Consider the following 24,575-nt stretch of genomic DNA (forward strand, 5'->3'; position numbering starts at 1 on the left):
GAGCATCTTGAATTGCACCTGGAAATGAAGGCAACCAGTGCAACTGTTTTAGAATGGGTTAAATCAGACCTAAATGGAACATCAGCCTGCAATCTGGCTGCTGCATTTTGGACCAGCTGAAGTTTCTGCGTCATCTTCACTGCACTAATACAATCTGGAAGTTGGCAGAACATGGAGTACAGTGGCCAAATAATCTCCGTCCAAAAGGAATAATAGGTGGCAAACCAGCTGGAGCTGAAAAAGGCACGCCTAGTCACCAAAACCGTCTGAGCCTCCAGTGATAGTGATGAATCCAGGAGCACCCCAGAATGGCAAACCTTCTTCCATCCAGGGTGGTCTGCTAAAGGCTTAGTATTTATTTTTTTAGCAATTATTTTTTAAGCAATAAAAGTTTGGGTAAAATAAAAATGTCAGTTGATGTCTGAGTAATAATAACGTAGACTTCAGAAATAACTATTAGTAGAAATGTTCCTGCAAGTATTTTGGTCCCAAGTCGTTTAGCAGCAGCTTAAAACGGACCTTTTAAGATACTGGTGCTACTGGTGCTAAATCTCATTTGGCTGCCCCAAAGTTAACTGTCTTGGTCCAAGAACAACTCTTACTCACTGCCCGGAAAGCCTTTGCTATGGTGTTCTGCATGCTTAGGCAGCACATGCTGAACAGCATAGCATAATTTTTAACTGACGATAGGAAATCCCTGCAGAAGTTAGAAAATGCTGCAAGGCGAGACATATAGGTACGATATCCAGTAAATGGCGGGGGCGATATATATAAAAAAATCGACTTTGAGCTGAAGACACCTTCCCGCATCCCCACACCGGCCCTCTTTCCGCTTACAGGCCACCACCCTCCGTGCCTTATACCTGGGTAAGACCCCCAACCCGATCAAGCACCATTAGGGCAACTCATACGGCAAGGGATGCGTACACACCATGCAGTTTTACATCTGAAAGGCATTCTTCCCCCACACCCCCCCAAAATAAAAGCAACGGGAACTGTAGTTTCCTCCTCGCCGAGCTACAGTTCCCAGCGCCATTAGCAAACTGCAGCTCCCGAGATTCTTGGGGTGGTGTGTGCTTTAAATCTACTTCTCCTGCGGTTCCTCCTCAGACAGTCTCTCCTGATCCCAACTCTGATGGAGAAGCGACATTTTCTTCCAAGCGCAGCAGCAGCAGCCCCACAGCGTCCCTCCATTTCCGCTGGGCGGGCGCAGCTTTTGAGCTTCGGTGAAGCTCCACCTTCCCCTCCCCTCCATCGATGTTTTCGGCTTTCCCGAGCACCGCCTGGCTCTCTTTGGCTAGGCTTGATGAGCGCAGCCTGGCGCCGCGGCTGCCGAGCTGTCGCTTCTGGGTCAGGCCGGTTTATGTGCTGTGAGCGGCCCGGGCTGTGGGTTGGCGGCTCCATCTTTGCTGGCGCCGGAGTCACTGCGGAGCAGCAGCAGCAGCAGCAGCAGCCGAGACAGCGTTAGGCATTCGCGGCGGCGGCTGAACTTCGCTCCTCATCACCCGTATCGTGGAGCGTAGGCGCCGCGGGCAGTCGCCATGAGCGCCGAGGATGAGATCATTCGCATCGCGAAGAAGATGGACAAGATGGTGCAGAAAAAGAACGCGGTGAGGAGATGAGCCGGGAGGGACCGGGTGCCGGTGTGTGTATGTGTGTGAGAGAACGAGAGCGAGCGAGCGAGCGGGGTGGGTGGGGGTGTTCCACCAAGCCCCTCGCGCGCTCGGCTTGAACGTCCGCTCGACCAATCAGCTGCGCCTCGCGCTCAGCTGGGCGCCCGCCTTTTTCTTTTTCTTTTCCTGAGGGGGGAGAACTGAGGGGCGGCTTATTTCGCGCGCGGATCCTCTTTTGTGAGGCCTCAACTGTCACCTTTCGGAATGTGGGTGGGGGAGAGGAAGGAAGCACCTCGCTTCGCCCTCGTGCCAGTGTGGCAGATGGAGCCGTTCCTCTGGGGGGCTCTCTCGACTGGTGACGACACTGTACGTCAAAACAAGGCACTTTCACGGGCGACGTTTCCTTGGGGAGCAACCGAATCCTTGCCCTCCAAAGAACCGGCAGTCCAGGGACCCACGAAGTAAAGCCCTTGCCTGTGGTGTATTGTGGCACTGCACCGCCCCGTATTCTTGTCAAGGCTGGTAGCCATGGTATACTCGCTTAAAAATGTGGCGCTGGTTGTCAGAAGGGTGAACTCTTTCTCTTTTCACAGATCTGAGAAGAAAGGACGCAAAAATATGTTATGAGTCTCGTTTGCTTGTTGGTTCAGTCATTCATTCATACACAGTAAATTTATCGTATGAGTATTTATACTCTTCTTACCTGAATTCTCCAGGCAGCTTGCAGTGTATTCGAAGCACAACAAAGCAGACAAGGCTACAATAGTTACTACAGCAGGTCAAAGGTGTATCGGTTTCCCCTGCTTGCTCTCTGGTGTCCCATCAAATGCTGTTCTGGAACTGACTATTGAAGCAACCAGAGGTTATTCCCACACGGCCCAGGACTTACTCATAGAATCGTAGAGTTGGAAGGGTCATCTAGTCCAACCCCCTGCAATGCAGAAATTTCAACTAGATCATAGACTCAGAATATGATTCCCTGGCCAGCTGCAAACTGCCTCTCACAGTCCTGGCCTTGATGCAGGAGGAGGTGCTGGGGGAGCAAAGATGTTAACATGCCACCTCCCCAATAGATATATGTTTTCTGGGTATCTGTCTCCACCTTTGATTCCATTTTCCAATGGGACAATAATTGCTAGTCTGCATTGGTTTTAACTGGCTTACGTGTCTTGTAAGTTTCAGCATCTTTTTGGAAATGTTTGCTAGATATCATGCCACGTGTTTATACCTTTCTGCCCTTGAGTGTGGTTGTGGAGGCGGTGGGGAAGCTTCAGTCCTTTGTTTAAATAGGCAGTGAGATAAAACCATAAATAAATGACAGGATTCCACCTGAATATTAAACTAGGCTTTATTTTCGCTTTTAAACATTTCTGCATACAAGTCAGTTGATGAAGATGTGTCACTGAAAGTGTGTTCAATAAACTTGACCTTACATTTGTCATTTTAAAATGAAATTTTCATCAACATGATTCTCACTCTTAAAAATAGGAACTGGAGCAGTTGTCCATAAAAGTTAAGTGAAACAGGTAAAAGTTCCCAGCTAATTTCATAATAATAATGTCATGTGAATTCAGGGGGAAGGCATTCCATCATCACTGAAAGTGATCTATGCCTTCCTCAAACAAATATTAAAATTATAGCAGCTCCTTGGAATATCACAGTATTCTTGAGTGCACATGTATTTTAATATTTTTTTTGGCTGGTCATATGCAGAGAAGAAAATCCTCACTAGGCTTGGTGAAGATTCTTTGAGAGAGTTGTATATTTTTTCTGCAAATGGTAACCCTGGTCTGGCCAGTGTCATGTTTCCTATAGTAGTGAGTGGGGCTAAAAATGTGTTCGATTAAAAATGTAAGTATATAAAATGAGTTTTACTGTAAAACCTAAGCCTTGCTAGTCTTCATAAGGAATAACTTGGTAAGCCTTACATCTAAATGTGCCTCTGTGCTACTAAGTAAAATTAATTTTATCTGTAACCATTCCAGAAATTCTTCTATAGCTTTATTCTAAATATGGATTCAGTGTAGAACTATTAAGAAACATTGATTTATTTGACTATCTTTGATAATACTTTTGATTCAGATGGTATATTTTAGATGTCAACTTCATATATTTTTCTCTGCTTGGTGAATTATGCCTTCGGAACGCTACTTGATGCTTGATGCAGGGCTGTGTTAAAGGCTTTGTTACTGATTATGTATGCCACATTCACTGAAAGAAAGTTATTTTAACTTGGTAAGTGAGTGCACAGTGATGTTGTAGGAACAGTCATGTGTTACGATTCTTATGGATTTGGGGTTGGATACCCTGGCCTCTTGTATTCTTCCAAGCCTCACAATGGGAGTTTCTTGCTGCTGACCCACACATCTCGACACCTACAGATTCAACTGGTTCAGGCCCAGTGTGTATTAAAATACTATTCCTTTTAAAAAAATCATATCAGCATGAACTGTATACTTGTGTTAAACTAAACCTTGCAAGTTATATTTCTGACTATCAATGCTTGTTCTGTAGTATAACCAGTGTAACAAATTACCTTATTGTGTAATGAATAGGTGCAAGTTGGCAGAGGTAATTTTGCACATATGGATTTTCAAAAATCGAGAGCAGTTGAGTAAGATTAGAGAAAAAAGGTAAGCAGTAGCTTTTCCTCTTATAAGGTATGGAGCCAGTATGTGTTAAACAACTTTCCATGTGCATTCAGCTGCAATCCTATACTCACGTATTTGGGAGTAAGCCGCATTTAGCTCTGTGAGACATGCATTTGAGTAGACATGTATAGGATTGAAGTTACAAATCATTTGTACAAATTTATATCTAGCTGTAGCACCATACTTCTTAAATCCTTGAATATGGAACCTAATCTATAAAGACTGATTCTAAAAATAATTTTGAACTATTTTCGCCTATGATAGTTTTATGACAAATTTATTTCTTATACAAATTATATTGTTGTTCCTAAAACCTTCTTATAAATATTTGTCTAGCAAATACTGCAGTTCTTATACTGTACGCCAGCTCCCTCAGCCAGTAAAGCGAGATGAGCGCTGCAACCCCAGAGTCGTCCGCGACTAGACCTAATGGTCAGGGGTCCCTTTACCTTTACCTTTAGGTCAGGTTTAGAACAGAACCACTGAATTGAATGGGACTTAAATTAGTCATGACTGACTTAAGCATTTTATTTCAAGCGGTCTTATTTAAAAGTGAGCATGTTTTCCATGTTGATTGGCTACAGTGGAGTGCTACTTGTGTAAAATGTTTTGGTTATTGCATCCCCATCTTAATTTAGCATAGGAGTAAGGCCCACACTATTCATTGGAATTTGATTATTAGTACGTTTGGGACTGTGGCATAAAGCTACAATTTTTAAAAAAGTTTTCTCAGATGTAAATCCTTCTGGTTTCTGGTTGAAATTTTAGATTCTGTTGATTTTAGAGGAAAAAAAATCTATTCTGCCTTTGAATTTTCTTTTAACTTAAGACCGTCTTACTGTCTAGTTCTCTGAATGTTTACTAAGTTCTGAGTTCAACAGAGCTTGGTCTCAAATAAGTCTAGGAAGGTATTTCATAGACAAATATGAGCCCCGTCCCCAAGTGTGCTTAGCTCATGTATTGAGTCCTTATATACACTACCACCACCTCGAAAGCTTATCTGGTAGAAAGCTTATCTGGTAGAAAGCATGGTAGAAAGCATAGGGCTTTCTCATTGGTGTGACCTGTCTTTTGGAATTGCCATATTCCCTGTTGACATGCTCTTTCTAGGAACTTACCAAGGCATTTGGAGAAAAAGGATTTTGGCTGCTGGACTGCAGTGATGAATTTGTGATGGATCTATTGAGTATTTGTAACATTGCTTTGGAATTGTTTTCATTTTTCACATAATGATACCCCAAAGTGAAAGACAGGGTATATATTTCCTTAATCGCAGTACTGCTTCTTGCACTAAGTTTCCAGATGGGTGGGGTATAAATAATAATAAAATTATTATTATTATTGCAAATAAATATATGGCTTTGCATTTATCTTTATTTAAGCAGCAAGGTAAAAGAGAATAGTTTCATGCACACTTTTTAGTTTGTCATGTTACATTCCCTTACACAATCTTTCAAGTGGTATTTCAGAAGATAGTAGGTCAGGTTGAACAGTGAAAACTCCTGCTGTTTATTCAACACAGGCTTTATTTACATTACACATTACACATTTTTATTTACATTATTTTACAGTTTTTGAGATCCCTTAGTGAAAGGCATTTCCATAGTATCATAAACACATGTTGAATACAGGAGAGGACAAAGCTACCATCAGAAGTCAGTAAACAACTCTTCCAAGTTTTTGACTGAAACAGGTGGAGTGATTTCTGCCTCTTACATCATCTAATACGGGTAGATTCCACAATTACAATGGAAGATAATACACTCTGCCCATTCTGGAGCTAATTTAGTTGTATTATGCTAAGTTTTGTATGTAAATTATTACAAATATCATAGGCAATAAGCTATAGCTCTAATTTGTTTTATTTGGTGTAGGACTTAAGATTCAGAGAATCTTATTTGGAGGGTTACTTTCTTTGATTGCATTTTAAGGGTGTCATTTATTTGTTAGATTAAATAAGTTATTTTACTAGAAGTGATAGTATTTATTTTTGTGACAAATTTGTTTTCACAGTTGTAAACAGAAGGATTTAAACTTCAAATATTTGATTATGTTTAGTTGCACAAATTCTAGTAAGCTGAGAAAGGGGGAGTACCTTTTTAAAGAACCTTAACAAAATTGAGTTTTAAATGGATTTGTACTTATTTACCTAGGAGTAAGCCCCATTGAACTGAGCTTAAATCATTGGAAGACAAAAGTACTGTGGGTGGGTGGATGGTTCCTATGTCTGAGATACTGACTATTTTCCAGTTTTGGATGAGATTACTCTCCCCTGAAATAATATAGGTTTGGGTCCGTCTTTGTCTTTTGTGACTTGTGTAGCCTTAGTGACTAGGAACCCCTTTTACTGGCTATGGCGGCTGCGCCAACTGTGACTGTTCTTGAACAGGAACATCCTGACAAGGGTGTTCATAACATCAATACTTGATCATTGCAATGTGCTCTGTGCAGTAGGACTATGCTTGTCCATGGTTTGGAAGCTCTAGCTGGTGCAGAATGCTGTATCTAGACTGTTGATGGGGACAGACTACTCTCAGCACATAACAAGAGTGCTTAAAAGCTTGCACTGGCTACCCATATGTTACCCACCCAGGTTTAAGGTTACAAGGCCTTTAACAACTTGAGTCCGGGATATCCTAAGGACTACCTGATCCCTTGTATCCCTGCTTGCTCACTGATGGTGACTCCCCATGGCTCTATTATACTTTCATTCGAGACCTCAGTTGCTAGGATGTCTCTGTTTTGTCAGGAGCCTGGCACTTCTTTATTACATACCTTTTACTTTTAGTGGTCTTTCTCTTTAGAAGGTGAATATTGAATCTCTTTATAAGGTTTCTAAAGAGAAGTAAGCTAGTAGCAGAGACGTTAGTATAGTACAGTAAAGTGAATTGCATGCATAACTGTGCTTTGCTAATCATAACTGATTTTAATCTGTGGTAATACAGATAACTGTTGCCTTTGGCTTGAGAGCCCAAATTAATTGATGTAAAAGTGGAACTTCCATTTGTTGAGCCCATCTGGTTTAGGTGCAAATTGTATCATATAATGAAAAATCCTGATCTTACTGTGCTGTGTTCTTAAAATCTCATTTCACTACTCTTGAGGGATTGGCCTGCAGTTAATTTCAAAATATTAATTTAAAATTACTAACTATATTAAATATAGGTAGAATCTAATATTCATATGACTGCTTTAGTAAAATATATTTTCTCACCTCCTACTCATTTTGAAAGTAAACTAAAGTTTTAGCACTTAATAAAATTTGGAATAAACAACAACTATATCATTAAAACTGGTGAAAATTTAATGGAACAATTGCTCACAAGCTAAATTGTATTTGCCTTGGGAATGCCAAGTTAAAGTTTTGCTTAAGTGGGTTTTGTAATTAACTACAACCTAGATGTACAACAATGACATCTGTGCAGGATTTGGTGGGAATGTGTAGTTATTTAACAAGCATCCCAACAACTGCTTGCCTCACAAAAAAGTGTGCCTCCAACTCAAGATTGACTAGTCAGATTAACGTTTGGAAAACTATCGGTTGCTCCTAGATGCTTGTGAAATAAATATCTAGGCTGATCTGTCAGTGTTTAGGTTTATCATGTTTTCATATTGTGGAACTAGCGTTGAATAAAACTGCTGTGTTTCATAGTAAATATTTTAAGTATATGAGAATATGCATACTGAATCTTTTTACAATGTATTTTACAGGCTGGGGCTCTTGACTTACTCAAAGAACTTAAGAATATGCCCATGACTCTGGAGTTATTACAGGTATGTCTTTCCAATGCTGCAGTACCTCTTATATACATTTTCTACCATAAACATATGGAAACAAATTTTCCTTTGAAGCCCTGCATCTGACATCATGTATGATGTCAGGTGGAGGCTGCATGGGCATGTCTCCCCAAAACGGCCTCACAGAACAAATGGGGAGGCTTGGTCTGGGCCAAGTTTGGCCTGAAGGTCAGAGGTTTTCCACCCCTGTTCTGTAGTCACTTTAGATTGTTGTTCCCATGGAAGGGAATGTGTTCCTGTAGAAGGGAATGTACGTGTACGTTAGTGGAATTACTTTGCTGCTGCATATTTATTGCATATAAAAGGTACTTGAATCTCTATGACTGATTATCCCTGGGTATCAGAAATGTTACTCTTTAAGTAGAAAGCTGAATATCAATATACATGCATTCCAAATTGCCCTGATAAAAATGTATGGCAAGCATATTATCACATCTTATGATAGAAATTCAGGACGTGAATTTTCTTTATTTAGCTGGCACCAGCCTGGGACAAACTTGCAAAAACCTTTCCTGCTGCATTGGAGGCAATTCTTCCTTGCCAGAGGCAAGAGACAAGAGGCTTTTAAAAACATGTATAAGGAGACCTGTACATATATGCAAGCTCACCATTGCTAGACTTAATTTTTTACTTTATTTGGTGCTGAACTTTGTTTATGCTTGAACTTGCTTTTAGAGTTGGAATAGGATTAAAATGGAACCAATTTAATAAGAGTTGCAGTCTGAAAATATGATTAAACAAAAATAATTCTTTTGTAAAAAATGCACATTATGCCTAGTTTGTTCAATTTTTATTCTCCCTCCCTCCCTCTCTCTGAACTGTAGATGGCAGTAGTACTCTTTTAACACTGCTTGACTGGAGTACTGTATAAGTGAAGCTGATTAATAAAATGTGATTAAAAAACAAAACCACAAGATAAATCTTGGTAGTCCTTAGGTTTTTTTTTCTTTTTCCAATCCCATGGTTTTCAGGTCAGTTAAGGCAAGCAGTTATAAGTGGAGAAAATATAATTTTTGAAAATTATAATGAAAGTTTATTTGTAACTTGTATCACTCAGTCATCTAGCCATGCTCACATTAAACCTGGAAGTTATGTTACAGAAGTCATGTTGGATTAAAAAATATATATTCAGTTGTTATGTAAAAGTATAGTAGTATAAAAAGTATTCTTTGATAAGACTTAAAAGTGGATTGTTAAACTATTTATCCCATAGTTTGAGGTCCTTGAAAAGAAAGATATTGTTTGTAATTTTGCACTGAAGATGGACTTTATCCATATCCGGTGTGTGTATTTTCTTTGAAGGAAAAAGATTTGCTTATGAGTTCATAACTCTTAGTGTGAAGACTTTGGCTCAAGTAGTTATAAAAATCTATAAATCATCTAGATCTATAAGCCCTTTGCTAAGTTTAGAAATCACACTTAACAGTTTTAGCTTAGAAGGTATCTGACAGGATATGTTTGTGCTAGGTGTACTTAAAGCACTTGCCTAATGTATTGCTTTATAACAGATGCTGTTCTAGAACCATATTGTCAAGTTACTTATGATCAACCTGTCTCCATAATACTTAAAACTATCTCCATATTCAACAGGGATGTATGTACAGTCTAAAACCAGCAGTTTCTGACAATTAGAAAACAATTTAAAAAACAATTTCAGATAAAACTCAGCTTCCATCAAGGCTTTCTCCTTGCAGTAAACCAGATTCTCTTAAAATAATTTCCCTCGAAGGCTAGCAGCAAGGAGTGCAAAACATGCAATTCTGCTGCTCTTAAAGGCATGCTTGTTAATTAACCAGGTAGTTGTTGAAGAGCATCTTAATTAAAGAGAGAGAGGGTGAAAGCCCTAGAGGCAAGAATATTAGCTAACCTCCCTTGGATCTCAACACTGCAAACAGTACTTTAATGCCAGTTCTTGTATATGTGGAGAATTCTTAAATAGAAAAAATAGAATGTTTGGCTTTGGCTTAAAAAAAAATTAAATTACTTTGGAAATCATTTGCTGTTTTTGCCCAATATCTGATGACTTCATGCAGTTTTGTATTCTCTCAATTGTATTTGAAATCCTTGTAGTGGTTCTAAATATCATTATATAAATACCTGCTTTTAAATGTTGATTCTTGTGCTTGGTTTCAGTCTACAAGAATTGGAATGTCAGTGAATGCAATACGCAAGCAAAGCACAGATGAAGAAGTTACATCCTTAGCAAAATCTCTCATTAAGTCGTGGAAGAAGTTATTAGGTATAACTATGTTTTTTCCCCTTCTACAACTTCCAGATTAATATACAGAATAATAGATTTCTGTCTGTTTCTGTTGTTCTTGCAAAACCAACTAACTCTGAAACATGAACCCTCCCTTCATTTTGAACTTCCTTTTGTCTTTTTAGTAGAGGACAGATATTTCCACTGCAATGGGACAAGCAATACAAACAACCTGGCAACAACCTGGCAACAAATTGGTTGTTCTGGGTGGGGGACATGGTTGTGGGTGGAATGTGGAGGCTGGATGTTATTGAGAATGCTCTACAGTATCAGTGAGGTTTTCATTGGACAATTTGGAAAGATTGCACAATAGGAAAATAACACTATTATATATCTATATCTATTTCTGGATATAGATATATACTAATGTATAGTTGCACATCAGACTGTTTTGTAGAAACCAGTAGTGGATAGTTTGTAAAAAGCAGTTATTCCAAAAATAAATACATAAATTGAGGAATGTGAAAACAATTAAGAGCAGGCAAATTTCTTATATTATTTGCAAGATATATATATAACACATTGGTTATATCAATCAAAATATAAGTTTCTCACTAAATTTGTAGAGCACAAATTAAGAGTATATAAAATACGACCATTCAGCATCTTTAAAATAGTCTAGATATAGAAGATATTTTCATGCTTCATTTACACTGTAAATCTATAATTGTTCATGTAGATTATATAAAATACATGATTAAGATTACACTTTTCCTCTGAGTTGATGAAATAGGCTTGTATACTACAGCCTTGTCTCAGAGTCTTCATTCTCTTCATATTCTTGTTCTGTCTTGGGTTAGGTCACTATATTATATGAATGTCATTGATCCTCTCTGTGCCCTCCACCCCATTACTGCAGGAATAGCAGCACCCATAGATTAGCATTGACAAACCTTCACAGTGATTTGAGGTTTTGACATTTGTGGGCCATCCAATAAAGTGCATACTTGCTCTTACAAGAAAGTACTTTACTGATATAGACACTTTATTAAACTACCTACTATTTCTTTATTTTGGAACCTCACTTTCTGTGCTTTAGGTGACTTAGCTTGTAGTGTAATTGAATGAATTATTGAGATAATATATATTAAGTACTTACACTTTGCTCTATAAATGATACATATTGTCTGTGTATATGTGTGTGTATATATATATATATATATATATATATATATATATATATTTCAGATGGACCAGCAAATGATAAGGATTCTGAAGAAAAGAAAAAAGAAGCAGCTTCTTCATCACAAAACAGTCCTGAAGCAAGAGAAGAAAGGTATGTCTTCCATCTTTGGTGTTGGTGGTAGAAAATAAGCAGTTGGTCAGGGTCAGCATCTTCTGTGCTTATTCAAGGAAATGGACTGCCTTGCCTCCTAGTGACCAGAGTGGTTGGGTTAAGTTAGAGCTCCTAAAAACCCAACCTTCATACATTTCTGGTTTCTCAAGTTCTTGCATCCCCTTTCCACCTTCCCATCTTTGACTGGCACGTACTAGACAGGGAGCTCTGGAAACCATATGGTCATAGGGAGCACATTGCTAGGTTGGTGGTTTCCAGAGGAACTTTTACTGCAGGAAGTAGTGTCACCAATGAGCCACAGCTCTGCCACAGCTGCTGAGAATGCTGCAGCTACAGGAAATGGCACCATGGTGCCACAGCAGGTGTTCATGTTTGTCCTGACTCTCCCTCCACTTTCATATCAGGCAGGTAGGGGACAAAGCATGACCACTCAGTCAGACACTCAAATGCCCGGAAGATGAGCCTATCAGCACTATGCCTCACAACCAAGCAGTGCCAAGTGAGATGAAATGGGAAGGCCTGGAAGAGCCCATCCTGCACAGCATGTTTTTGGCACCAGAGAGACAGGCGATGTGAAATAGAGTGGGTGAGTACCTCACCACTCCTTTCCTGATCTCACTGGGAAGGGATCTTCTCCCCAGATTTATGAACTGAGTGAAGGTCTCCTAGGCAATCAAATGGGCTTATCCATCTGTCTCAGACAGAGCTTCTTATGCCTAGTTTAAAGTCAAATTCCCTTACAAAAGGCAGGGTAAATAGACCCAGCTCCAGGGCAGGTTTAGACACATGCATTAGAGAGGCCATGTCACAATTCAGAAGTTCATCCTTGGAACTTTCCATTTTCACAGTGCACTCTTGGTGAGTGTGTCTGCATTAGCAACATTACAGGGTAATTTTCTCATTAAAAATGTCTGTAAGACAACAACTATAATACATTTAGAAAGCATTATAGGGTATGTATTTGCAGATAGTCTTTGATAGGTGGGGTTGTGCAAAAAGTTATAGTACAGTAAGGTGCTGGCCTGCAGGAAAGATCATCCTGAAATACTATCACACTGTTACATCCCAGGGTTGAGGAATGCCCTCCAGGAACCAGAAGAGAAAACAGAAATTTTCTTAATGTGACTTGCTCTTTTCTGGGACTCCCAAAGGGCATTCTACCCTTCTCTTTCTTTCAGGACCGGTACATGGAACTTTTCAGGGGTTCTGCCTCACTACACATATGAGAGTGGTGGAAAGTGCCTTTTGGGAAGTTTCCAATGCCCCCCTTTTGTTCTTTACCTTTTTTATTGTAGTTTTATTGTCACTCAAGAGTATAGTTTATATTCTAGTAAGGAGTGGAGGGGTAGTGTTTGCTCTGGTCTGAGGGAGTAGAGCAAGCCTTCCCGTGGAAAAGCAATTGAAGATGTTTACTCTGCCTGTTTGCTCCAGAAAGGGGGCCATCCTGAGGTTTAAAAATGCTTTCTGGGAGTCTCAAATAACAGAAATTCATTGTGAGAGGGGGATTTGTTTTCCCATGTATTTTGCAGATGCATTTAATACTAGGGAAAGCAGAAATCCTGTGCCATTGAACTGGGATATAACAAAGGTTATGAACTGACTATAGGCCATTCTTCACCAAACTGATGTCCTCCAGATTGCATCAGCCCTAGCTAGTGTGGCCATGCTGGTTGGCTCTGATGGGTGATGTAGCCCATAACATTTAGAGAGCACCAGGTAGGTAAGGGCTGCCATAGACCCTACCCTGTTTATACCTTAGTTTACTTCTTGCATTAGAATTACGCATTATAATATCTTGATATTTGACACAGCAACTATGAGAACTGTGGGAGTTTGTATTGGAACACAGCTAATAATGTAGATTTTGTCTTGTGCAATAATTTAAAACAGCATAAATTCCAAAATGAATACATCTAGTCACTTTTCTGCTACTTGTGTGAGTGCAGTGGAGTCTAGCAATGTTCTTTGCAGTTATGTCAGCTATAATTTGTGTGTCTGTTTGGTGTCATTTTCTTTTCAGTAGGTCAAACTAGAACATCTCAGATGTTAGGTAGTATTGTCTTTCATTTTTATTTGTGACTTAACACAGGTGACATGATAAATAACCAGTTGCTGCTGAAGCACTCCTGCTGCACTCCTCTTCTAACATGAGCAGGATCAACAAACCATAAGCCTTGGCCTACCATGGCATCTGAACCAATACTAGTGATTGGGAAGCCCAAATTGACATTTGCCTTCAAGTTGTGCTTTGGAGAGAAACAAACCATGAGCAATGATTTAAACTGATGCTAAGCCAAGGCTTGTGTTAGTTGCTTGTGCTAGGGAGGAGAGGAGCGAAAGTGAGTATACTAGCATACTGTTCATTCATGATAAGTCAAAACACAGCCATTACTTAACTTTTAACAAGGTTGATTGAGGCCTTAAAAAATAGGATTTTCTGTGGAACTGTGTCAAATATTTCTATTCAGATTAGAGTATAAAAATATGTAAGCCATTTCTAATATTTTGGCTAGCATATAATTAGTGCTAAAGGGTGATCGGTAATGAAACTGCCTTAATAATTGTTTTATGTAATACTGCATTTTTATTTTTATTTTATTTTTTGGTATCTGTACTTAGCTATGCCCCAACCTCTGTTTCATATTTTAGATGCAACTCTGTACAGTGATGGTTTTTATTATTTCCATTGTTATTACTATTTACATTTTAATATTTAATATTTCCCCCCTTTCCTCTTTTTTCTCTTTATATTTTTGGCATATAATGAAAACAGCTTACTCAATAAAAATACTTAAATAAAGAGAGAAAGAGAAACTGACCAAAGACCAGTTACATTGCAGAAATACAATGAAACTATATTAAAAAAAATATTTTTCTTTGTTTAGCAGTTGCAGCAGCAACTCAAGCAGTAAGAAAGAAGAAGCTAATGCTTCCTCAGAATCATTTATTTCCACCTTTCCTCGAGCTCCAAGCACATCAGATTCTGTACGGATGAAATGCCGAGAAATGTTAGCGGCTGCTCTCAAAACAGGAGGTACGGATTGCACTATCACCTTTACAGGTCATCCTGCTTGACGTTTCCTTACCTCTCTCACCCTGACCTAGCCACTGTGATCCACGCGACGGTCACCTCCAGACTGGATTATTGTAAGTCGCTCTACGTGGGGCTGCCCTTGAGACTGACCCAGAAACTCCAGCGGGTGCAGAATGCCGCGGCGAGACTCCTTATGGGGTCTTCGCTGCGAGATCACATTCACCCGGTGCTATACCAGCTGCACTGGCTCCCGGTGGAGTACAGGATCAGGTTTAAGGTGCTGGTTTTAACCTTTAAAGCCCTATACGGCCTAGGACCCTCGTACCTACGGGACCGCCTCTCCTGGTATGCCCCACAGAGAAACTTACGGTCTTCAAATAAAAACATCTTGAAGGTCCCAGGCCACAGAGAAGTTAGGCTGGCCTCAACTAGAGCCAGGGCTTTTTCGGCCGTGGCTCCGATCTGGTGGAACACTCTGTCACAAGAGACCAGGGCCCTGCGGGACTTGACATCTTTCCGCAGGGCCTGCAAGACAGAGCTGTTCCACCAGGCCTTTGGCCAGGGTACAGCCTGACTCCCTCCCTCAGCAATCTTTGCGGAGCTCTGGCCCAATGGTTGCCAGTGGCTTGAATTAATTAATTTTATAATGAATGATTTTAGAGTGTTGTTTGTGCTGTACTTTTGTACTGTTTTATTGTTGTTAGCCGCCCTGAGCCCGGCTTCGGCTGGGGAGGGCGGGATATAAATAACATTTATTATTATTATTGTTATTATTATTATTATTATTAGTGTTACTTGCAGTTGTAGTTGTAAGGCTATTTTGCAGTGTGAGTGGTGACGTAGTTTTTTGATAGATGACTATAACTAACCCCTAGCATATATGTCCATTGGAAGCAGATAATGCTCTTTGTGACAAGCCTTCATATAATACTGTTTTCCTCTCAGAGAGCTTTCTTCGATTGCTGTGGTTTCACCCTGTGCTAGGAATGCTTAATTCTGAAGTTGTATGAGTTGGGTCCAGAGATCTGCCCACAGGAAGGAGATGGGAAATTAGTAACTTTCTTGCCTCTCCCTGCCAGACTCCAGAACCTCCTGAAACCACCTGGGAATTTTTATTAATAGGTTGGGCTATGATGGAGGAGACTGAAAGGAAAAGGGAGAAATCACAGAAGAGCAGGCAGAGGCATCTTCTCAGGGCTGGAGGCTTTTTGGGGATAGGCTGTTGGGGTTGGCAGGGCAAGAGGGGGGGAGGTCCCCCTTCACTCATCGTCTTCTGCAGACTGATCTCATAGCTGATCCAAAGCTTCTCTTCACAAGCTGAAGTTGTATTCAGCTACAGAAGGACTGTTTCTAATGGAAGCGTTTCACAAGAAAATATATTATCAGCAGGATCCTATTAAGGAAGGCTGCTCAAACACTTGACAACAAAGGAGTGAAATGTTTTCTAGTGGGGAAGATTAAAGGGAATCTGAATAAATAGTGTTTTCACTCAAGGATATTGGACAGATGAGCATGTATGGAGGAAGAGCATCTGAGGACCTAGAGAGGTGTAGAGGTTGCTAAATTTAAAATTAAGAAGTCACCAGTTCCAGTTAACAACCTGAGAGTTGTTCATTAACTCAAATAAGAGTTCACAAAATGGCTGATGTGAATGCAGCATCACAAAGCATCTCTTGTTGCACTTACTGTGTTAGACAGTAGGCACAAAGATGGGACAAAAGAATCACATTAAGTGTTCTAGAAGAAATTTTGATAAAGGGTGATAGAGAAATGTGATAAATAAATGTTTTAATACATATTAATAGTCATGCAACTCACTTTCTCTTTCAGATGATTATATTGCTATTGGTGCTGATGAGGAAGAGCTGGGTTCTCAGATTGAAGAAGATATCCTTATCTGTCCAATCAGTTTTTTACCATCTATTTTGGTTCACTAGGCTGATGCTAACTCTTAGCTTCCTTCTAAAATATTTTATGACTTTTGTGCACCACAGGTGCCTCTAATTGTTTGTGATTGTCTTTATTGTTAATTGAGACTTTTAATTCTTTTTATGAACCACCTTGAATACAGAAGGCAATATAGTTAACTATGTTAGCCAACTCTTGTGTCAGTCTTTATATTATTGAGTAAAAGCCTGCTGGAACAATGACCTCTCCTTTTTAATTTTACAAAGCGTTATATAAAGCCTGAAGATAACACGGCATAAAAAATGAACATATTAAAATGAAATCTTATATATTATACTTATTAAATGCCAGATGGCATGTGTTCTCTAGGCACTGGCAAAAGGAAAAATAGATACATTAAAAGCATTATAAGATGTGCAAAAACAAATATACAAACATTAAACAATTATAAAATGCTGCTAAAGCCGATTATCAAGCAGCAAACAAGAGAATAGCGACACATAAAAAAACTAAAGGAATGCAGAATTAAATTAAGAAATTTAAAACAATTGATGTTAAAAACCTTAAAAGGTATGCGAGATCAGAAAGGATTTTGCCTGGTACTAAATAACATTAATTAGGTGCCAGGCAGGGCATTCCATAGTCGTGACTTCGTAAAGGGTGCAGTATGCCAAGCACTCGCCTTCAAATTTCATTCATTTCAGCAGCTGTACAGAAGCATCCTTCGAACCTTTGCATAGTATCTGCAGATTTGTGGTAAACTTTGCTGTGCTAAGATTACATTCCTGGACTAAGATTATATTCGCTATGTGTTCTAACATTCATCTTCAGTCTCAGCAGGCCAGTATTGTATTTTTAAGAAGCTCTTGTCAGTTCAAAGAAAGGAACAGATGTAGATGTAGGGCTAGTTTTGGTGAAATGTTCATAAAATAATGGAGTGCAGTGTTGTGCTATTCCTAAGTGTTGTCCTTAACTCATAAGCACCTATATTTCAAGAACTAAAAAATACAGACATGAAATACAAAAATAGGGTACGCAGCAGGATAGCAAATCTTAAGGACACTAAGAATCCTAATCTAAGGAAAAATGTTTTATGTGGGAATATACCTCCTGACAGGTTTGCTAAAATGACAGCAGAGGTAAGTAGCTCATTCTTTGATTTTCATGGTTAAGATTTGAGTGTAATTCCATTCAACTAAAAGCTGGATATTTTGGAAACAAAATACTTTGATGTACTAAAAATGTTAGCAGCAAACAGTGCTGTTTGAATACAAAACCTTAGCTATACAGTCTGCATGTTGGGACTGAGTAGGCAAAGGAACGTTGTCTTTTATGTGTGGCTTATCTTCCGGAAAGCATTAATGTAAAAGTATGTTTTTAGTTCTGTCCAAATGAGTTAAATCCTCCCTGAAGTAGTAAGATCCACTAGCAACTACCTGTGTGCTGTCTTGATTCACCTTAAATCTGTCCCCCCAATCCACCCTCCAACAGCAGCTAAGCACTTGCTCAGATGTACCATGTCTCTTTATGGATTCTTTTAAAGATGAAGAATGAGGTTGGATGCCATCTGCATAACAATGGCACCATTTCAAAATTATACACTAACAGTCCTAGCAACTGCATATTGGTGCCCCCAAAACATGGGAGCCAAAATGGAATCTTGTGATCTTGTGCAACATATAGGATAATTTTCATGGAGCTGAGCACTCCAGATGGGGCACAGGGAGCCAAAATTGCCTCCCTCCTTTCTTATGGCAGATTCCTTCCATCAGCAGACAGACACTGTTGGATACCACACACTACACAATAAGTAACCTTTAATTTGTATTTGAAAGTTGTAAGTACAATAAAAATATTTTAAAGCCTATTTCATCATCTCTCTGTGTACCCTTACCACAGGAGATGGCAAGTGATGAACTGAAAGAGATGAGAAAAAATCTTACCAAAGAAGCCATAAGAGAGCATCAAATGGCTAAAACAGGAGGAACTCCGACCGATCTCTTTACATGTGGCAAATGTAAAAAGAAGAATTGTACTTACACCCAGGTATGGCAACATTTAGCCTTCATAAACTCACCACATTCACCATCAACAGGACTTGCTTATGAAAGATTCCATATCTGAGCAGTGAAAGATGTGCCGATTGTGGTTAGACAGTGGAGGCTGTGTGTGTACTTGGGTAAATAACAACATGAGTGTATGATGGTCAAAGTTTGAATGGACTTGAGAGCATCCATATTTTTTTTTTGGAGTAACAGCAGTAAATCTAAATATTTTGGTTGTAGCCATAAATATATATATGTTTACAGGTGGTACTTTTGTTATCCTTACAAATTATTATTTTTTTAGATCTTATTGAAATAGTTAAATAGTAGAAGCAGCTAAGGCTCCTCATAATCTGCTGTCAGGGTTTTTTTTTTTTTTTTTGTAGAAATGTGTGACTCAGAGTGTCTGTTTTCTGATGATTCAGTTTTACTGGAACTTGTTTACTTAATTTATTAAGTATAAATGGTCAAGATATTATGGATATGTGGAGCTGCCTGGGCCTTGGAGTATGAAGTGCTGTTCACATTAAAATGGAATATGAATAGTAGAATTCTTGGGGCTAGTTTGTGGGTGGGTAGCTGAATACATCAAGTAGCTGAGGGAAGTAGAAATCAGTCAAGGTAAGCAAGAGGGTATTATTTTAGGTAGAGACGCTCACTGTGTATTAGTTGCTCGCTATGCGTTAGGCCTTTTCATCTTCCCCTTACCACATCAACCTCCTTTGCTGTCAAAAGCTGCTTGAAAATTGTTGGTCCCTCTAAAACAAGAATAGGACATATTGTGCAGATGTTGTTGGGCTGCACTTCCTTTCAGCTCTCACCATTGGCCAGACTTCCATAATTTTTTGCATCAATTTTTTGTTGAGTTCATCTCCGGGGGTGAGGTCAAACCACGGCATTAACAGCACCAAAGTGACCTCTCCGGGGCACAAGCTTGGGCAGTGTATATGGAGGTCCTGGGCTGTCCAGACAAGAAGACACCTCTTGCGGCCTCACTGATTTGGTCCAAAGGAAGGCAGAGCAATACGTTTGGCACCAGCTTGGCTGCAGGAGTTACCGGAAGGAGGCATACTAGGTGCCATCCAACCTTAGAGACTCTACTCTAGATTTGTGTAGGGTTTACTCCTTAGCCCTTTCTTCTCTTGAAGATATTGCATGAGGCAGTGGAGGTTTAGGATCAGAATTTTCCTTCTCCTAGATGGGCTACCTTTCCAGGATGATAGCACATACCGAAACCATCTTCTCGACCATTGGACCCACTATTGGTCTCCTCTGCTCAATCTGCCGGAGCCTGTCATGCATGCAGGGGAAATCCCGAACTCACCAAGAGTTTGAGACCCATTGGCTACCCTCACCTGGTTTAGCCGGCCAGTCAAAGCCATTCCCGAGATGTGGCTACTGTTGCATGCTGGCAGCTTTTAGGAGCCAAAGGTGAGAGCTGAGTGCAGGGTGGGGACCAAAGGTGGAGAAAGTGATTCTTTTAGAGACGCTTAGTATTTCTGATATTAAATTTTAGGAGTGGAGTTTATATATTCTGTAAAAACCCTCCTTGTCCTACTACCACCACAGCAATCCCTCAGATATATGCTGATGATGTGCAAGCAAAGCCAGTTGGACTGACACAGCACCCAAGGCTAGAGATGTAAAATTTCTGGAAATTTTGAAGCCTTGAGGGGGGGGGAAACGTTTCCCCCCGTTTTTTTTCTGGAAAAAATAGAAATTTTAGAAAAATTGGAAAAAAGTTCAGTGTGGAGTAGTTTTACAAACTGCGTGAAATGCAGTGTATATAAAAGTATTATGCTTGCAATAAAACAGGTAACCACCCCCCTTTTCCTCAAAAGCAACAACAACAAAAAAAGCAAGAAACCACCAACATGAAAAATAATCACATTTCCCTCTTAGCACTAACAGCAAATAAAGTTAAGGTCCACCTCAGTATTTACGTAAGCTCCATAGAAGGTCTAGCCTTTGAGTAGTGCTTAAAAAAAAGAAAAGAAACAGAAAATACAACATATACCTGCAGATTATTCTACTTCATTTTCTGAACTACTGCTATCATTTTCCATTTTTTCTTCCTCTTTTTGTCATTTTCTCATGGACTTCTAAAAAACAGCTTGGGGAAGAAAAGGAAAAAACCCTGCCCCCCCCCCCAATTTTTCCAGGTTTTTCCCAGGCCTTCCCATCTCTACTTGAGGACAGCCGAGGCAAAACATAGGGCAATTTTTTTGCATGCAAGGCCCAGAAGTAACCAGCATCCAGTTACTGAATAGTATGTTGCACTGAGGCTCAAACTGTTTGAAAGGAAAAGGAGTGTGTGTGTGTTTTTAATTGAATTTGTTATTATATATTATAAACTGCTTGATGGTAAAAGAGCTTCTAAACAGTTTACAGAAATATACAACAGAACATTAAAATGATTGATAAAACACAGTTAAAAGGAGGTATTTAAGAGTATTCAAACGATGATGAAAGTCAGCAGTGGTTAAAAGGAAGTAAATCACATGCAGCTTCTATGTGGTCAGATGGGCTGGCCCTAACAAAAATGTTCTGAGCAGTTGCCGGAAAGAGTATAGTGAAACACCTGCCTGGTGTCAGTTGGCAGGGAGCTACAAAGTGTGAGGGCTGGAAGGCCTGGAAGAAAAACAGTAAAGTGGGGAGTGGGGGAGATAGGTTTTTCCCCCAAAGCCGTTTTTTTCAGGAAAAATGGGGGGGGGGGAGTGCGTGGAATATTCAAACTATAGCAAACTATTTTGTTCATTTTTTTTCCGGAAAAAAACAGCTTTGGAAAAAAACGGAAAAAACTGGTATCCCCCCCCCCCCCAATTTTTCCAGGTTTTTTTTCAGGCCTTCCCATCACTACCCAAGGCTGGGGTATACTATAGCATACCGTTTTTGCTTCTTGTTCTTTCAGTGGCCCTTTATCTCCTTACTCTTTCTCCACCCACATTGGGGCAAATAAGATGTGTCACTCAAAAGGAGCTTCTGCAAGAAAACAGTGCCATCTGCTTCCAGCTATCAAAAGATGAATAGAGGGTGGGAAATTATATATTAGGACACTGAGTAGAAGAAGAGAATGACAAATGGAGTGGGTGAGAAAAGAGACGGGCAAAGAAGTTGAAGAGGGAGATTGTCCCTCTATTCTACCCTCTTAGTCTTTACTCACAGGTAAATATTGGGTTAAAAATGAGAATTGGACTGTGGTCTTAATGCACATACAGAAAGTAAGCCGTATTGAACATAGTGAGTCTTGTTTCCAAATAAATATGCAGAAGCAGTAATGCATAAACAAATTGTGTAGCATAATATTAGTCAGTTTATGCTTGGAGTTCTTTTCTCCCCTTTTAGGTTCAAACTCGAAGTGCTGATGAACCTATGACAACATTTGTTGTGTGTAATGAATGTGGAAACAGATGGAAGGTAAAAAAAAAAGTCTTGTTTTGTTTATGTAACAATTTCTGTTATATTACCTGATTTTTGAAAGAACTGTATTTGTCTCATTCTGGGTATGTGTCTTTATTTATGAGCTAACAGTGTTGCAGCCTAGATGTAAAAAGAGAGAGGCTTGAGATGCCAATCCATTGCCCAGTCATATTGTCTCAGTGGCCTCACTGGCCTCTCTTGGAAAAGGGATGCTGAAATCTGTAATAAAATGGCCACCAGGTGGGGTAGGACTGTAGAAGGGGGCCTATATTAACCCAGAAATCAGCCCATGCCCTTTGCAACATTGAATTGCTTATATAATAATAATAATAAGAATAAGAATAATAATTAAAAACAATACAGAATCAAACATTAAAAACTTCCGCCTACCTCTGCTTGAGAGGTAAAGAGGCACTCAGGTAGCGAGAACAGCAGAAAGCTAGAAATGACAGCCTGATCTTATACAGGTTTACTGAGAAGTCCCATTGGTTTCAATAGGACTTACTCTCAAGTTTGTTCACTCAGAAGTAAGTTGCACTGCTTTGGTGGGATTTCATATGGATTGGGAAGGAATGTACACATACCATGTTTTATGCTTTCACCCCACCCCCCTGTATTTTTTACTAGCTTAACTTTTCAAGTGAGAAGTGACACACGCACCATTTGAACATCAGCACAATCTGTAGGTTTTTTTTTCACATATAACACCCTAGCAATTAGGGTTTTCATGTACTTTCTGCTGATCAGTGTTGACACTTTGGGGGTGGAAATGGGTGAATGAAAGTTCTGCTACTATGCTTGTTAAGAATGTGAACAAAATGTAGGATCTTGATATGCTTTCTCTCACTGGTCATATTATATGCATATAACTCATAAATATTTCTTTTATTTTGACAGTTCTGCTAGAAGAAGAAATTCTTGAAATCTGGACCAGTATGAAAGAGGATTTTATAATTAGCTTTAAGAACTAGGTCAAGCATCTAGATTCCTGCAAAAGTTTTTCGCTTTCCTTTTCCTTTCATTCAGACATCTCTGAAGTTAAATTTTGGATTTTGACACAGCCATCCTGTAGTTAATAGTCTGTAGAGCCAGGAAGCTCATTTGTATGGTGTAATTTCGATACCATCCCCCCCACCCCATTTTTATAAGCAAGTCTACATTAAACTTTTATCAATGACATTTGGGTAACTGCTTTTTTCTTAACTTTGTGAACAAAGAGTTGTATATCTCTGCATTTGGCATATCCAGCTGATTTTTTTTCCCTTGTAGAATAAAATTCATATTTAATAGTACATTCCTTTTTAACCATTTTGGTGTGTTAGATCAAATAGTTTTGCTTTATACTCTCATAATAAACTATAATTTGTGTGGGTGACTAGACTGCATAAAACATTTTTTCAGTGGCCCTCAAGTCTTCATTTAAAAATCTGATTATTTGTAACACACACATACCTCTTATTAGATAATCAAACTTTTTATGTTTTTGAAACTTGCATTGCTCTATCCAGTTTAATGTGCAGTCTTGAAGCATGTGCTTTATTATATTGTATTTAGTTCTAGAGAAATTCCTTAATGGTTGATTTGAACTTACTGTTTAGTTTCATTTTTATATTCTATAAATGAACAAAGATGCTCTGTAGTATGCTGCCTACCTGAAGATGTAAAGCTAATCTTTACAAATTTATAGTGGTATTAGTTCTTGTGAACTCTTAATGACCAGCTCTTTTTACATGTAGAGTTGCTGATTTCTTAGACCTGAGGTCAAAAATAAAACTATGGTTTTTCACCACCTGTTTGGGTGGCATTTTGTTAGAATATTTCTCTGACTGTTAGGGAAATACTGAAAAGCAAAGTTCTTACAATCATTTATATTTTGGTATAGTATACAAATCTATTAGAACGTGAGTTTTACTAAACATGGCTTCAGAAGATAAAAAACTGACATGGAATGGATAACTGAATATTTTTCATTTTCATATTCACAATAAGAGCAAAATGACAAACTTTGACTTCATTTACTGCAGAATTCATTTTTTGGGTACTATTCCATGTTGCCATGTTGACTGAAGAGAATAGGATACTCAAGTAATCAAAAGTAACATTTCTCAGTAGCATAACTCATTAACTTGCTCATTTGACATATGTTTATTATATACATGGTGCTAATTTCTGTCTCATCATTTTTATAGCACTTAAAGTCTTAATTCTAAATATTAGCACACTCTCCTCAGATTGTTAATTTTATTTTGGTGACTCTTTTTTGATGCCAAATTATAACTGTGCTTTAAACATTTATTAAATCTAATTTTGAGTTAGAATTCTAATTGTTCATACAAGTAACCTATATTGATCCATGTGAGAAATTGCATGTGTAGCTTTTTTAGCAGCATCTCTAATAGCTGAAAAGACTCATCTGACTATTCATCACAAAAAACTATTTATCTTCAGCTCAACTGCTGGAGAAACTTGAAGATCTTTCTTAATAGACTGGCTACTAGGTTAAAGATTAGGAACATTCATGGTGGGTAAGGGACAAGCTCCATGTTCAA

The 24,575-nt window shown here is 39.0% G+C and overlaps 1 protein-coding gene across 1 annotated transcript; it reads left to right on the forward strand.

The window, feature by feature from the left end:
* The first annotated feature begins 847 nt into the window (after positions 1–847).
* TCEA1 (transcription elongation factor A1) lies at positions 848–23,203 on the forward strand. The gene is given in 10 exon segments (XM_081013607.1): positions 848–1,610; positions 7,976–8,038; positions 10,196–10,301; positions 11,511–11,598; positions 14,508–14,653; positions 16,484–16,551; positions 17,560–17,700; positions 18,461–18,607; positions 21,952–22,023; positions 22,924–23,203. Coding segments are annotated over 10 exon segments (909 nt in total). The 5' UTR covers positions 848–1,541; the 3' UTR covers positions 22,933–23,203.
* The last annotated feature ends 1,372 nt before the right edge of the window (positions 23,204–24,575 follow it).

Source organism: Podarcis pityusensis (genome assembly GCF_964106645.2).
Source record: "Podarcis pityusensis genome assembly, chromosome: 7".
Taxonomy (NCBI): Eukaryota; Metazoa; Chordata; class Lepidosauria; order Squamata; family Lacertidae; genus Podarcis; species Podarcis pityusensis.